Source organism: Oncorhynchus gorbuscha, linkage group LG19 (assembly GCF_021184085.1).
Source record: "Oncorhynchus gorbuscha isolate QuinsamMale2020 ecotype Even-year linkage group LG19, OgorEven_v1.0, whole genome shotgun sequence".
Taxonomy (NCBI): Eukaryota; Metazoa; Chordata; class Actinopteri; order Salmoniformes; family Salmonidae; genus Oncorhynchus; species Oncorhynchus gorbuscha.
Window position 1 is genome coordinate 63,275,839 of NC_060191.1, and position 15,723 is coordinate 63,291,561.

Genomic DNA, 15,723 nt, shown 5'->3' on the forward strand with positions numbered 1-15,723 from the left:
AATAAAGGTCAATGTAAGGGTTTTCTACAACAGTAATAAAGGTCAATGTAAGGGTTTTCTACAACAGTAATAAAGGTCAATGTAAGGGTTTTCTACAACAGTAATAAAGGTCAATGTAAGGGTTTACTACAACAGTAATAAAGGTCAATGTAAAGGTTTTCTACAACATAAATAAAGGTCAATGTAAGGGTTTTCTACAACAGTAATAAAGGTCAATGTAAGGGTTTTCTACAACAGTAAGAAAGGTCAATGTAAGGGTTTTCTACAACAGTAATAAAGGTCAATGTAAGGGTTTTCTACAACAGTAATAAAGGTCAATGTAAAGGTTTTCTACAACAGTAATAAAGGTCAATGTAAAGGTTTTCTACAACAGTAATAAAGGTCAATGTAAGGGTTTTCTACAACAGTAATAAAGGTCAATGTAAGGGTTTACTACAACAGTAATAAAGGTCAATGTAAAGGTTTTCTACAACAGTAATAAAGGTCAATGTAAGGGTTTTCTACAACAGTAATAAAGGTCAATGTAAGGGTTTTCTACAACAGTAATAAAGGTCAATGTAAGGGTTTACTACAACAGTAATAAAGGTCAATGTAAAGGTTTTCTACAACAGAAATAAAGGTCAATATAATGGTTTTCTACAACAGTAATAAAGGTCAATGTAAGGGTTTTCTACAACAGTAATAAAGGTCAATGTAAGGGTTTACTACAACAGTAATAAAGGTCAATGTAAAGGTTTTCTACAACAGAAATAAAGGTCAATGTAAGGGTTTTCTACAACAGTAATAAAGGTCAATGTAAGGGTTTTCTACAACAGTAATAAAGGTCAATGTAAGGGTTTTCTACAACAGTAATAAAGGTCAATGTAAGGGTTTTCTACAACAGTAATAAAGGTCAATGTAAGGGTTTTCTACAACAGTAATAAAGGTCAATGTAAGGGTTTTCTACAACAGTAATAAAGGTCAATGTAAGGGTTTTCTACAACAGTAATAAAGGTCAATGTAAGGGTTTTCTACAACAGTAATAAAGGTCAATGTAAGGGTTTTCTACAACAGTAATAAAGGTCAATGTAAGGGTTTTCTACAACAGTAATAAAGGTCAATGTAAGGGTTTTCTACAACAGTAATAAAGGTCAATGTAAGGGTTTACTACAACAGTAATAAAGGTCAATGTAAAGGTTTTCTACAACATAAATAAAGGTCAATGTAAGGGTTTTCTACAACAGTAATAAAGGTCAATGTAAGGGTTTTCTACAACAGTAAGAAAGGTCAATGTAAGGGTTTTCTACAACAGTAATAAAGGTCAATGTAAGGGTTTTCTACAACAGTAATAAAGGTCAATGTAAAGGTTTTCTACAACAGTAATAAAGGTCAATGTAAAGGTTTTCTACAACAGTAATAAAGGTCAATGTAAGGGTTTTCTACAACAGTAATAAAGGTCAATGTAAGGGTTTACTACAACAGTAATAAAGGTCAATGTAAAGGTTTTCTACAACAGTAATAAAGGTCAATGTAAGGGTTTTCTACAACAGTAATAAAGGTCAATGTAAGGGTTTTCTACAACAGTAATAAAGGTCAATGTAAGGGTTTACTACAACAGTAATAAAGGTCAATGTAAAGGTTTTCTACAACAGAAATAAAGGTCAATATAATGGTTTTCTACAACAGTAATAAAGGTCAATGTAAGGGTTTTCTACAACAGTAATAAAGGTCAATGTAAGGGTTTACTACAACAGTAATAAAGGTCAATGTAAAGGTTTTCTACAACAGAAATAAAGGTCAATGTAAAGGTTTTCTACAACAGTAATAAAGGTCAATGTAAGGGTTTTCTACAACAGTAATAAAGGTCAATGTAAGGGTTTTCTACAACAGTAATAAAGGTCAATGTAAGGGTTTTCTACAACAGTAATAAAGGTCAATGTAAGGGTTTTCTACAACAGTAATAAAGGTCAATGTAAGGGTTTTCTACAACAGTAATAAAGGTCAATGTAAGGGTTTTCTACAACAGTAATAAAGGTCAATGTAAGGGTTTTCTACAACAGTAATAAAGGTCAATGTAAGGGTTTTCTACAACAGTAATAAAGGTCAATGTAAGGGTTTTCTACAACAGTAATAAAGGTCAATGTAAGGGTTTTCTACAACAGTAATAAAGGTCAATGTAAGGGTTTACTACAATAGTAAGAAAGGAGAATCACTGAAGCTGCACTTGGATATATGGTCCTATGGAGACAACCTGAGAAAAGTGTGTAGTTATCTGTGCTATGCATTCTTAAAACAGTCATTTTCTGATGCTGTTTAAGCCTTAAAGTAGGAACAAATCTTGTTCAACCGAAAGTCGTCTGTTCTTTCAACCAATCGATTGGTCGAACATTTTAAAACGTGTAATTTTCCATATATAGACACACCACACCGTTTTATTTAAATCAACTATATGCATTGAGCTTGTCTGATGCTATACGCTTACTGTTTGATTAAATAAGACACAAATTACTCAAAGGGGAGCAAGAGATCTATAAAAACAGAAGAAAAAAACCTTTGATTGAGCCAATTGTTCTCTTCTTGCTCCTGCTGGCTTTCAGATTACTCTTCTGAAGTTGTCGGTAATAGGCTGCATGAGGATTCGGCAACCTTTCACATGTGGAATGCAATTAATCCTACCATTTCTACCGATCTGAATGTCAACTATGGTTTTTATGCACATTTTCGTGGAACAGTCTAAATTCAGAACTTCGTAATCCAAGATGGCAGCCAATCAGTCTGTCCGTTCGTATGTCTAATCCTTGAGATATGACTTTTAAGAGTTATGTTTTAATGACCCTGATCCTGTCGACAGAAGCAAACACTTTTGATGTAAAGATGGATGCTGTATAGAATAACTTTTATTTTTAGATCTCAGTCTCTATTTTACGAAATTTACTTGTACAAAAATGTCTAATTGAGAAATCTTTGGCCACTGCCTTGGCCACTATTACACTGTAGTCTACACCTTTTGGAGTTGGAGCGTTACCGAGTCAGAAGCGTCTGTCTCCATGCAAGGCCAACTACACTAAAGCAAGTGCACACTGAGGGCTGGGAGCGGAGAAGCGATTGCCAGATTGTAAAACCTGATGCACGGTGGGCCATGGGAAAATCTACGTCGTGCTACACAACGTCTACTGGTCATTGCACACCTGTGCTGAAAGACCTCTAAAAGCCGGAATTATGTCTGTTACTGTGCCTGCTCTTTACTCGATGCCATCCTGAATTCAATAGGCTGAATGATCAATGGGTGAGTGAATTATCTTAGCCTTATGCCCTCCGACGAGACCATCATGTTAATACCACCAGGAACTTGATATCAATCTGCAATTACATTTTACCACCCTCAAGTGGGCCTCCACATGATGGCATACTTCCAACATCTCAAAATCTTGAATTACTTTTTTTCTGTGTAGAAAGACTCAGCTCATTTTATTTTATTGGCTCCGCCCAGTCCTCACTCATTTGGCAAATTAGATGAATTGTTGTTCTTTTATTGTTGATCTCTGGTAATGTGCGACCAAACCCAGGGCCGGTAGATACCATGCAATCTCTACACTTTCCCTTGGATTTTAAAAACAGAACAGGTTTTTGCCTCTTGCATGTTAATGTCAGAAGTCTATTTGCAAAAATAGACGTGATTAGAATATGGGCCATTACAACAAATGAAGACAATGGTTTTATCAGAAACTTGGCTAAAGAAATCTGTGTCAAATAACTCGGGGTACATGGTTCGAAAGAGAAACAGAGGAGTTGCAATTTATGTGAAATCAAAGTTAAACATCTCTGAAATTCTCTCGATGACCAAAGCCAAACATTTTGAATTGCTTGCAGTTAAAGTGAACGTACAGTTGAAGTCGAAAGTTTACAGACACTTAGGTTGGAGTCATTAAAAATCATTTTTCAACCATTCCTCAAATTTCTTGTTAACAAACTATAGTTTTGGCAAGTCGGTTAGGACATTTACTTTGTGCATGACACAAGTAATTTTTCCAACAATTGTTTACAGACAGTGTCAAGGCACAAAACCTGAACCTATTGAGGAGGGTCTGGGTGGGCATCTGTCCGCGGTGGCGGCTCTGGTGCTGGACGTGGCCCCCACTTCACCATAGTCTTAGTCCACCCCATTGTCCGCTTCCGTGGCCTCCTAACCACGGCGACCCTTCTAAATGACCCCACTGGACAGAGGGGCAGCTCGGGACAGAGGGGCAGCTCGGGTCAGAGGGGCAGCTCGGAACCGAGGGGCTGCTCGGGACAAAGGGGTAGCTCCGTACTGGCTGACGACTCTGGCAGATCCTGGCTGACTGTCGGATCTGGCAGATCCTGAATGACTAATGGTTCTGGCAGATCCTGGCTGACTGGCAGCTCTGGCAGATCCTGGCTGACTGGCGGATCTGGCAGATCCTGGCTGAATGGCGGCTCTGGCAGATCCTGGCTGAATGGCGGCTCTGGCAGATCCTGGCTGACTGGCGGCACTGGCAGGTCCTGGCTGACTGGCGGCACGGGCAGGTCCTGGCTGAATGGCGGCTCAGGCATTCCTGGCTGACTGGCGGCACTAGCAGGTCCTGGCTGACTGGCAGCACTGGCAGGTCCTGGCTGACTGGCGGCCTTGGCAGGACCTGACTGACTGGAGGCACTGGCGGCTCCTGGCTGACTGGCGGCACTGGCAGATCCTGGCTGACTGGCGGCACTGGCAGGTCCTGGTTGACTGGCGGCACTGGCAGGTCCTGACTGACTGGTGGCACTGGGGGCTCCTGGCTGACTGGCGGCACTGGCGGCTCCTGGCTGACTGGCTGCACTGCCGGCTCCTGGCTGACTGGCGGCCTTGGCAGGACCTGACTGACTGGAGGCACTGGCGGCTCCTGGCTGACTGGCGGCACTGGCAGATCCTGGCTGACTGGCGGCACTGGCAGGTCCTGGCTGACTGGCGGCACTGGAAGGTCCTGACTGACTGGTGGCACTGGGGGCTCCTGGCTGACTGGCGGCACTGGCGGCTCCTGGCTGACTGGCTGCACTGCCGGCTCCTGGCTGACTGGCAGCACTGGCAGGTCCTGGCTGACTGGCGGCACTGGCAGGTCCTGGCTGACTGGCGGCCTTGGCAGATCCTGACTGACTGGAGGCACTGGCGGCTCCTGGCTGACTGGGGGCACTGGCGGCTCCTGGCTGACTGGCGGCACTGGCGGCTCCTGGCTGACTGGCGGCACTGGCGGCTCCTGGCTGACTGGCGGCACTGGCGGCTCCTGGCTGACTGGCGGCACTGGCGGCTCCTTGCAGACTGGCGGCACTGGCGGCTCCTTGCAGACTGGCGGCACTGGCGGCTCCTTGCAGACTGGCGGCACTGGCGGCTCCTTGCAGACTGGCGGCACTGGCGGCTCCTTGCAGACTGGCGGCACTGGCAGGTCCTGGCTGACTCGCGGCACTGGCTGGTCCTGGCTGACTGGCGGCTCTGGCAGATCCTGACTGACTGGCGGCACTGGCAGGTTCTGGCTGACTGGCGGCACTGGCAGGTCCTGGCTGACTGGCGGCCTTGGCAGGTCCTGACTGACTGGTGGCACTGGGGGCTCCTGGCTGACTGGCGGCACTGGCGGCTCCTGGCTGACTGGCTGCACAGCCGGCTCCTGGCTGACTGGCGGCACTGCCGGCTCCTGGCTGACTGGCAGCACTGGCAGGTCCTGGCTGACTGGCGGCACTGGCAGGTCCTGGCTGACTGGCGGCCTTGGCAGGTCCTGACTGACTGGAGGCACTGGCGGCTCCTGGCAGACTGGGGGCACTGGCGGCTCCTGGCTGACTGGCGGCACTGGCGGCTCCTTGCAGACTGGCGGCACTGGCGGCTCCTTGCAGACTGGCGGCACTGGCAGGTCCTGGCTGACTCGCGGCACTGGCAGGTCCTGGCTGACTGGCGGCTCTGGCAGATCCTGGCTGACTGGCGGCACTGGCAGGTTCTGGCTGACTGGCGGCACTGGCAGGTCCTGGCTGACTGGCGGCACTGGCAGGTCCTGGCTGACTGGCGGCCTTGGCAGGTCCTGACTGACTGGTGGCACTGGGGGCTCCTGGCTGACTGGCGGCACTGGCGGCTCCTGGCTGACTGGCTGCACAGCCGGCTCCTGGCTGACTGGCGGCACTGGCGGCTTCTGGCTGACTGGCGGCACTGGCGGCTCCTGGCTGACTGGCGGCACTGGCGGCTCCTGGCTGACTGGCGGCTCCTGGCTGACTGGCGGTTCCTGGCAGACTGGCGGCACTGGCGGCTCCTTGCAGACTGGCGGCTCTGGTGGCTCCTTGCAGACTGGCGGCACTGGCGGCTCCTTGCAGACTGGCGGCACTGGCGGCTCCTGGCTGACTGGCGGCACTGGCGGCTCCTGGCTGACTGGCGGCACTGGCGGCTCCTGGCTGACTGGCTGCACTGGGGGCTCCTGGCTGACTGGCGTCACTGGCGGCTCCTGGCTGACTGGCGTCACTGGGGGCTCCTGGCTGACTGGCGGCACTGGCAGCTCCTGGCGGCACTGGCGGCACTGGCGGCTCCTGGTTGACTGGCGGCTCCTGGCTGACTGGCGGCACTGGCGGCTCCTGGCTGACTGGCGGCTCCTTACAGACTGGCGGCACTGGTGGCTCCTTGCAGACTGGCGGCACTGGCGGCTCCATGCAGACTGGCGGCACTGGCGGCTCCTTGCAGACTGGCGGCACTGGCGGCTCCTTGCAGACTGGCGGCTCTGGCGGCTCCTTGCAGACTGGCGGCACTGGCGGCTCCTTGCAGACTGGCGGCACTGGCGGCTCCTTGCAGACTGGCAGCTCTGGTGGCTCCTTGCAGACTGGCAGCTCTGGCGGCTCCTTGCAGACTGGCGGATCTGGCAGCTCCTTGCAGACTGGCGGCTCTGATGGCGTTGGGCAGACACGTAGCTCAGGCGGCGCCGGAAAGAATGGAGAGTCCGGTAGCGCTGGAGAGGAAAGCTCTGGCAGCGCTGGACAGGTGGGAGACTAATGCAGGCTGGTGGCATGTAAGCGGGCCCAAGGAGACGCACTGGATACCAGATGCGTAGATCCGGCTTCATGGTACTTGGCTCGATGTCCACTCTAGCCCGGCTGATACGCGGAGCTGGTATGTACCGCACCGGGCTATGCACCCGCACTGCGGACACCGTGCGCCCCCCAGCATAACACGGTGCCTGCCCGTCTCCTGGCTGTGCCCAGGGTCCCTTTCCGTCCAACTCCTCCTTCCATGTCCAGTCCTCCTTGCGCTGCTCCTGCTGCCGCTGCCTGTCACCACGCCGCTTGGTCCTGTTGTGGTGGGTGATTCTGTCACGGGATTCTTCCTGGGAAGGAGAGGAGGACCAAAATGCAGCGCGGTAGTTGTCATTAGTTTTTTTAATTAGAAAACTGAACATGAACACAACCAAAACAACAAAGTGAAAACCCGAAAACAGTCCCGTGTGGCACAAACACTAACACAGGAAACAATCACCCACAAAACCCAACACAAAACAGGCTACCTAAATATGGCTCCCAATCAGAGACAATGACTAACACCTGCCTCTGATCGAGAACCATATCAGGCCCAAACACAGAAACAGACAAACAAGACATCCAACATAGAATGCCCACTCAGATCACAACCTGACCAAAAAAACATAGAAACATACAAAGCAAACTATGGTCAGGGTGTGACGTGTGCCTGTCCAAATCATGTAAAATCAATTACATTTACCACAAGTGGACTCCAAGTTGTAGAAACATCTCAAGGATGATCAATGGAAACAGGATGTACCTGAGCTCTGGGAAACTGGTCAGAATTGAAGAAATGATGGAAGTTGCTAAATACAGGGACATTCTTGAGGGAAATCTGTTTCAGTTTTTCAGAGATTTGAGACTGGGACGGAGGTTCACCTTCCAGCAGGACTATGACCCTAAGCATACTGCTAAAGCAACACTTGAGTGGTTTAAGTGGAAACGTGTAAATGTCTTGGAATGGCTTCGTTAAACCTCAAACCTCAGACATACTCCAAGAGACTTGCAGCTGTAATTGCTGCAAAAGTTGGCTCTACAAAGTATTGACGTGGGGGAGAGAATAATTATGTACTCTCAAGTTCTGTTTTTTTGTCTTATTTCTTGTTTGTTTCACAATAAAAAATATTTTGCATCTTCAAAGTGGTAGGCATGTAGTGTAAATCAAGTGATACAACCCTCCCCCCCCCTCCCTGTATACTCTGTATACTCTGTATACTCTAATGTGAACCATTTTAACTGCAGTTATGGCAGTGGCAAATTACATCATAAATGCACTTCATAAAAAAGCACCATTGTGCTGATCTTTTGGTTGATTTACAAAGGCATTTGATTTAGTTGACCATGAACTGTTGCTAGCTAGACTCCGTAACAGTAGTAGCAGTGAAGGGGTAGTAAATTGGTTTAGCATCTATCTTTCTGACAGAATACAATGTTTATAAGTTGACAATCACGTCTAGCTTTCTTGAGATTAATAGAGGTGTGCCCCAGGGTTCCATTTTAGCTCTTGTGTTGTTCTAAATTTTTATTTATGATTTGGGAAATGGGATGCAACCAGCATAGTTACATCTATATGCAGACGATTCAGTCATATATTCATGTGCTCCTTATTTGGTTCAGGCTGTTGAAGAGCACCAGACTGCTTTTCAGTCACTGCAGGCCTCCCTTTATGGTCTCAAACTGGTCTTGAATGTACAAAAAACTTTATCAGAGCTCGCACTCAGCCAGAGAAGTTTAGCATTATCACATCTGGTGGCCTATCCATTGAAAAAGTGTCACCCTAAAAATACAGTCCCCAGGTATATGGTTGGATGCAAGTTGTCCTTTGAAGTTCATATGGATAATCTTGTGAACAAACTTACATTGAAATTGGGTTTTTATTTTCGTAATAATAAGGCTTGCTTCCCGCTTACGGCTAGAAGCTTGTTCAGGCCACTTTTCTCTCTGTAATTGATTATGGTGATTTGCTGTATATGCATGCAACCTCCTCTGTCTTACAGAGACTAGACTCTACTTATCATGCACTCCTGCGCCTTAATACAAATGCCAAGACACTCACCCATCATTGCACCTCACTTTATATGCACAGAAAGCTACATTTGTATGTGTTCATCTACAAAGCACTTTTGGGTAAACTCCCTCTTTACCTCTGTAGTCTGGTCTCCTTCACCACCAGCAGTTACCATTCCCGGTCTGCTAGGTGGTTGCTACTTAAAGTCCCCAGGACATTTACAATATGAGGCGAGACTGCTTTTTTGTCTTGTTCACCAGAGGCATAGAATATTCTATAATCCATGCTTCATCTAGATGCAGTGCATACGGAAAGCATTCATACATACCCCTTGACTTTTTCGACATTGTTAAGTTACAGCCTTACTCTAAAATGGATTAAATCGTTTTTTCCTCATCAATTTACACACAACACCCCATAATGACAAAGCAAAAACAGTTATCTTGACATTTTACAAATGTATTAAAAACAATGAACAGAAATATCACATTTACATAAGTATTCAGACTTTGTTGAAGCACTTTTGGCAGCGATTACAGCCTTGAGTCTTTTTGGCTTCCCCAAATAGTTTTGCCAAGCAACATTTTTTGCCTCATCATTGTTTTTAGATTGATGAGGAAAAAACAAATCAACATTTTCTTTACCCCTTTTTCTCCCCAATTTCATGGTACCCAATCAGTTTTTTTGTAGCTACTACCTTGCCTCATCGCTACAACTCCCATACGGGCTCGGGAGAGACGAAGGTTGAAAGTCATGCATCCTCCGATACACAACCCAACCAAGCCGCACTGCTTCTTAACACAGCGCGCATCCAACCCGGAAGCCAGCCGCAACAATGTGTCAGAGGAAACACCGTCCGCGACGGGGAGGTCCGTGGGGCGACACACAATTGGCCCAGCGTCGTCCGGGTTAGGGAGGGCTTGGCCGGTAGGGATATCCTGACCACCACAGGAGTTGCTGGTGCGCGATGAGTCAAGGATATCCCTACCGGCCAAGCCCTCCCTAACCCGGACGACGCTAGGCCAATTGTGTGTCGCGGACGGTTGCGACAGAGTGTGGGCGCGAACCCAGGGTCTCTGGTGGCACAGCTGGCGCTGCAGAACAGCGCCCTTAACCACTGCACCACCCAGGAGGCAACATAACATCATTTTGAAAAAGTCAAGGGGTCCAGAATACTTTCCAAATGCACTGTATATCACTGCTGGGTTGCACCACAGTTCAGCGTTTGATGCAATTTATCCAAAGATGGGTTTTAAGACAAAACAATAGAGATACTATAAGACCGAAGAATTTTACCTCTGTCAACATAAATTCAGCAATTCCGTTTTTAGGATATATAAGTACTTATAAACTTGATACCTTCAATGCAAGCTAATGGATGTTAAGCTTCATTGTTGATGCTGCATCATGTCGTACTGTATAAACAAGGTTGGAGGGGGAGGTCTAAGAACAGGGATTACCTGTTGATGCTTAGTTCACTGCATTAAGTTGTCCATAGCTTTCACTTCCAACCTCCCTCTGGTAAAGGTTAGGGAAGGTCTACCATGGGCAGGACCATCTGTTCAGCCATGCCTATTCACCCAGTCAGTTCAGCACCAAGGACAGGGTTCTCACTATCAGCACCATGGACAGGGTTCTCACTATTCACCCAGTCAGCTCAGCACCACGGACAGGGTTCTCACTATCAGCACCATGGACAGGGTTCTCACTATTCACCCAGCCAGTTCAGCACCATGGACAGGTCAGCTGTTAATGACAAGGTAGAGTGTGGGCCAACTGGGCAAACAGGCCTCCCCACATTGACAGCGCAGTATCCTATCCTAGCAGGCGCAGGCCCCGACTGGCCACATTGGTTGGTATCCAGCGCCTGTTGACAGACAGACATCTCCTGAGGATCTGTTTCTAATGCTCTCCTCCTCAGCAGTTTCCTCTTTTACGCTGTCATGCTATTTATTACTCTTCCTTCCATTGCCATGACAACCAGATGCTGCATACCAACCAATGTGGCCAGTCGGGTCCTGCAAGGATAGGATCCTGCACTGTCAATGTGGGGAGGCCTATTTGCCCAGTTTGCCCACACTCTGCCTTGCAGTTACCAGCTCTAACTTAAATTCTTCCAATTCATCATTTTCATCATTTCAGACAGGAGGGCAGGGGGGAAACTAATGACATCAGTGTTTACTTTGAGATGAAGAGGGCAGGAGAGGAAAGTAACGACATCAGTGTTACTTTGAGATGAAGAAGGGAAGAGCTACATCTGTACCTCCCTGGGGTATCCCACTAGAACACCCCATACACACACACAGCATAAGTCTTTGAAGAGTGCAACTCGGGCACAGTGAGGGGCTTGACAGCACCATGACAACCAGCCATTCCGCAGTCAATCTTCTGCTCGTTCATTCATTCAACATCTGGGTGCTGCCTGCCTGCCTGCATAGGGAAAAATGTCAAGTCTTTCATGATTCATATTCATTTAGGGTGCTTAGCCAGAACGTGTTACAGACAAAAAGAGATTCTCAGCCAAAGAGATTATTTCCAGGTCTGATCAACTGAGGCCATTCCCACTATGTAAATCACACACACACACACACGCAGATTAAATTAATATACAGTGGGGAGAACAATTATTTGATAACCTGCTAAATTGGCAGTGTTTCCCACTTACAAAGCATGTATAGGTCTGTAATTTACATCATAGGTACACTTCAACTGTGAGAGATGGAATCTAAAACAAAAAAAACAGAAAATCACATTGTATGATTTTTAAGTAATTAATTAGCATTTTATTGCATTACATATGTATTTAATGCATCAGAAAAGCAGACCTTAATATTTGGTACAGAAACCTTTGTTTGCAATTGCAGAGATCATACGTTTCCTGTAATCCTTGACTAGGTTTGCACACACTGCAGCAGGGATTTTGGCCCACTCCTCCATACAGACCTTCTCCAGACCCTTGGCAATACGGACTTTCATCTCCCTCCAAAGATTTTTTATTGGGTTCAGGTCTGGAGACTGGCTAGGCCACTCCAGGACCCTGAGATGCTTCTTATGGAGTCTCTCCTTAGTTGCTCTGGCTGTGTGTTTTGGGCCGTTGTCATGCTGGAAAACCCAGGCACGACCCATCTTCAATGCTCTTACTGAGGGAAGGAGGTTGTTGGCCAGGATCTCGCGATACATGGCCCCATCCATCCTCCCCTCAATACGGTGCAGTCGTCCTGTCCCCTTTGCAGAAAAGCATCCCCAAAGAATGATGTTTCCACCTCCATGCTTCACGGTTGGGATGGTGTTTTTGGGGTTGTACTCATCCTTCTTCTTCCTCCAAACACAGCGAGTGGAGTTTAGAACAAAAAGCTCTATTGTTGTCTCATCAGACCACATGACCTTCTCCCATTCCTCCTCTGGATCATCCAGATGGTCATTAGCAAACTTCAGACGGGCCTGGACATGTGCTGGCTTGAGCAGTGGGACCTTGCGTGCGCTGCAGGATTTTAATCCATGACGGAGTAGTGTGTTACTAATGGTTTTCTTTGAGACTGTGGTCCCAGCTCTCTTCAGGTCATTGACCAGGTCCTGCCGTGTAGTTCTGGGATGATCCCTCACCTTCCTTATGATAAGTGATGCCCCACGAGGTGAGTTCTTGCATGGAGCCCCAGACCGAGGGTGATTGACTGTCAACTTCTTAAATTTTCTAATACTTTTGCCAACAGTTTTGCCACTTTTGTGCAGGTCTACAATTTTATCCCTGATGTCCTTACACACTCTCTGGTCTTGGCCATTGTGGAGAGGTTGGAGTCTGTTTGATTGAGTGTGTAGACAGGTGTCTTTTATACAGGTAACAAGTTCAAACAGGTGCAGTTAATACAGGTAATGAGTGGAGAACAGGGGGGCTTCTTAAATAAAAAACTAACAGGTCTGTGAGAGCCGGAATTCTTACTGGTTGGTAGGTGATCACATACTTATGTCATACAATAAAATGCTAATGAATTACTTAAAAACCATACAAAATGTGAGTTTCTGGATTTTTGTTTTAGATTCCGTTTCTCACAGTTGAAGTGTACCTATGATAACAATTACAGACCTCTACATGCTTTGTAAGTAGGAAAACCTGCAAAATCGGCAGTGTATCAAATACTTGTTCTCCCCACTGTATATATACACACACACACACACCATTGACAGAGAGAAGGTGCTCACAGGTGAGGCAGACGAGCAGGCCTCTGAGGATCAACTCACAGGGTGCACTCCAGCTCTCCCGTACCCTCGCTTGGACCGGGGGACTTATGATCTCCGCCGGGACGAAGAACTGGACGGCAAAGCTGACAAACACTCCAAAGGAGTACAGGATCTTCACCATCTGATTGGCTCTGCAAAGAGAGTGAGAACTGCTAAGTGGATTTGTAACAGAGCCTGGTGTCTTTGGAATAGAGGCCCTACCATGTTTTGACTACAGGCTCAGCTATATTTAGTCTACAGGCTCTGGCCAAAGTGGCCAAAGTGAGCAAGCGGGGGAGAGGGCCTTGTTCAGGGAGGTGACCAAGAACCCAATGGTCACTATTACAGAGCTCCAGAATTCCTCTGTGGAGATGAGAGAACCTTCTAGAAGGACAACCATCTCTGTAGCACTCCACCAATCAGCTTGTTAGAATATTTACAGATAAATACACAGAGAAGGGAACTACCGATCAATGGAAAGAGTTGTTTTTCTATAATGGGGAACTGATGATTAAATGGGTCAGGGACACAGGTTGTTTTTCAGTTCAACTTCTGTTTAGAATATGTGAAGGGGTTCCAGTCCGGGACTCAGATACATGTGGCAATTTCTCATTGGTGCAAATTGTCTATACATTGAGCCTGAAACGGGATACTGGGTATTTGGCCATTGGCCCAATTATATTGCAAGGAACTCTAATTGCTCAATTACAGCCTAGGCTTGGGTATAAACTATACCCTGTCTCCTTTTTCTCAGTGTTTTGTACACTGAACAGGGAATAATGAACATCTACCAGACACTTTCCAGCATAACTATGATTTGTTCTCTTTGAATAAATATATTTTTTTCTCCCCCTGATTTGCTTCGGGGTCTGTGTTATTGAAGAATAACATCAACTGCTTACAGCTCTTTATGGTAGAGTGGCCTGACGGATGTCATTCCTCAATAAAATGCATATGACGCATCACAGCCCACTTGGAGTTTGCAAAATGCACGTAAAGGACTCAGACTGTGAGAAACAAGATTGTCTGGTCTGATGAAATCAAGATTGAACACTTTGGCCTGAATGCCAAGCGTCACGTCTGGATCAAACCTGGCACCATCATGCTGTGGGGATGTTTTTCAGCAGCAGGGACTGGTAGACTAGTCAGGATCAAGGAAAAAATGAACGGAGCAAAGTAGAGCGAAATCCTTGATGAAAACCTGCTCCAGAGCGCTCAGGACCTCAAACTTGGGCAAAGGTTCATTTTCCAACAGGACAATGATACTCAGCACAGTCAAGACAATGCAAGAGTGGCTTCGGGACAAGTCTCTGAATGTCCTTGAGTGGCACAGCCAGAGCCCAGACTTGAACTCCATCTATCATCTCTGGAGAGACCTGAAAATACCTGTGCAGCAATGCTGCCCATCCAACCTGACAGAGCTTGAGAGGATCTGTAGAGAATAATGGGAGAAACTACCCAAATACAGGTGTGCCAAGATTGTAGCGTCATACCAAAGAAGACTTGAGTCTGTAATCGCTGACAAAGGTGCTTCAAGTACTGAGTAAAGGGTCTGAATACTTATGTAAATGTGATTTGTTTTATTTTTTTGCTTTGTCATTATGGGATATTGTGTGTAAATTGATAAGGAAAACACATATTTAATACATTCATAATGAATGCATTACCAGACATTAAAGTAACCAAACAAACATTGTAGATTAGAAATGATAGGAATTAACAGTAAACGTACTACTGGTGATATATGTAATGGGGAATTGATATACACTAACAATCAATCAAACACAAACAATTCACACAATGAAGTCATGAAACATTGAATGTGCACAAATGGGCGGGAGAGAGCACATTCTGGAGAGACATGCATTGTGCAGCCACTTGGACTGTACCATCCCCGCGGCATCCGCAATGGATTAGTCTTGGCCTCTGCAACAGATTAGTTAACTGAGATGGGCAGGAAAAAGACGGGTGTCTCGTGTGCCATAATATATATATATATATATATAAGACCTAGTAATATTTTACATCAATAGCAGTCAATATTAATCATCACCTTAATTCAGTCTCATCTGAAAGTTGTAAATTCTTGACGAACCCTGGCTAACAAGTTGAATCAGCAATACAAAATTGGGTTTAATTGTATTTACTAAATACCTAACTAATCACACAGACTTACATATACACATAATGAATTATAACTTTATTACAAATTACGTCATAAAGGAAAACGTCCCTAGCGGGCGGAACAGATATGACACCGACTTACACAAAAGAAAAGGGGCTGGGTTAGAGTGAAAGAGTGGGAAGACTGAGTAACAAAGGAAGAAGCTGTGCTATCGTAAATACAGTATCTTATGCATTCTAAATTACCGCCCATTTGGAAAAGGAAAATGCAATAAATATTTACTCTGAGCTGTGCTTCAGTAGGTTGGTGGTAGATGGAAGGCCGTGTTGCCAAACCGAGTCCTTTGTCCTTTGAAGAATGT

At 46.2% G+C, this 15,723-nt stretch overlaps 1 protein-coding gene across 1 annotated transcript in view; it reads right to left on the reverse strand.

Moving 5' to 3' along the window:
• LOC124004948 (proton-coupled amino acid transporter 4-like) overlaps positions 1 to 15,723 on the reverse strand; it is a 287,665-nt gene that overhangs the window by 204,763 nt on the left and 67,179 nt on the right. Inside the window, exon 10 of the mRNA XM_046313752.1 lies at positions 13,217 to 13,379. Coding sequence (XP_046169708.1) covers positions 13,217 to 13,379 — 163 coding nt within the window. The remainder of the gene's footprint in view (positions 1 to 13,216; positions 13,380 to 15,723) is intronic.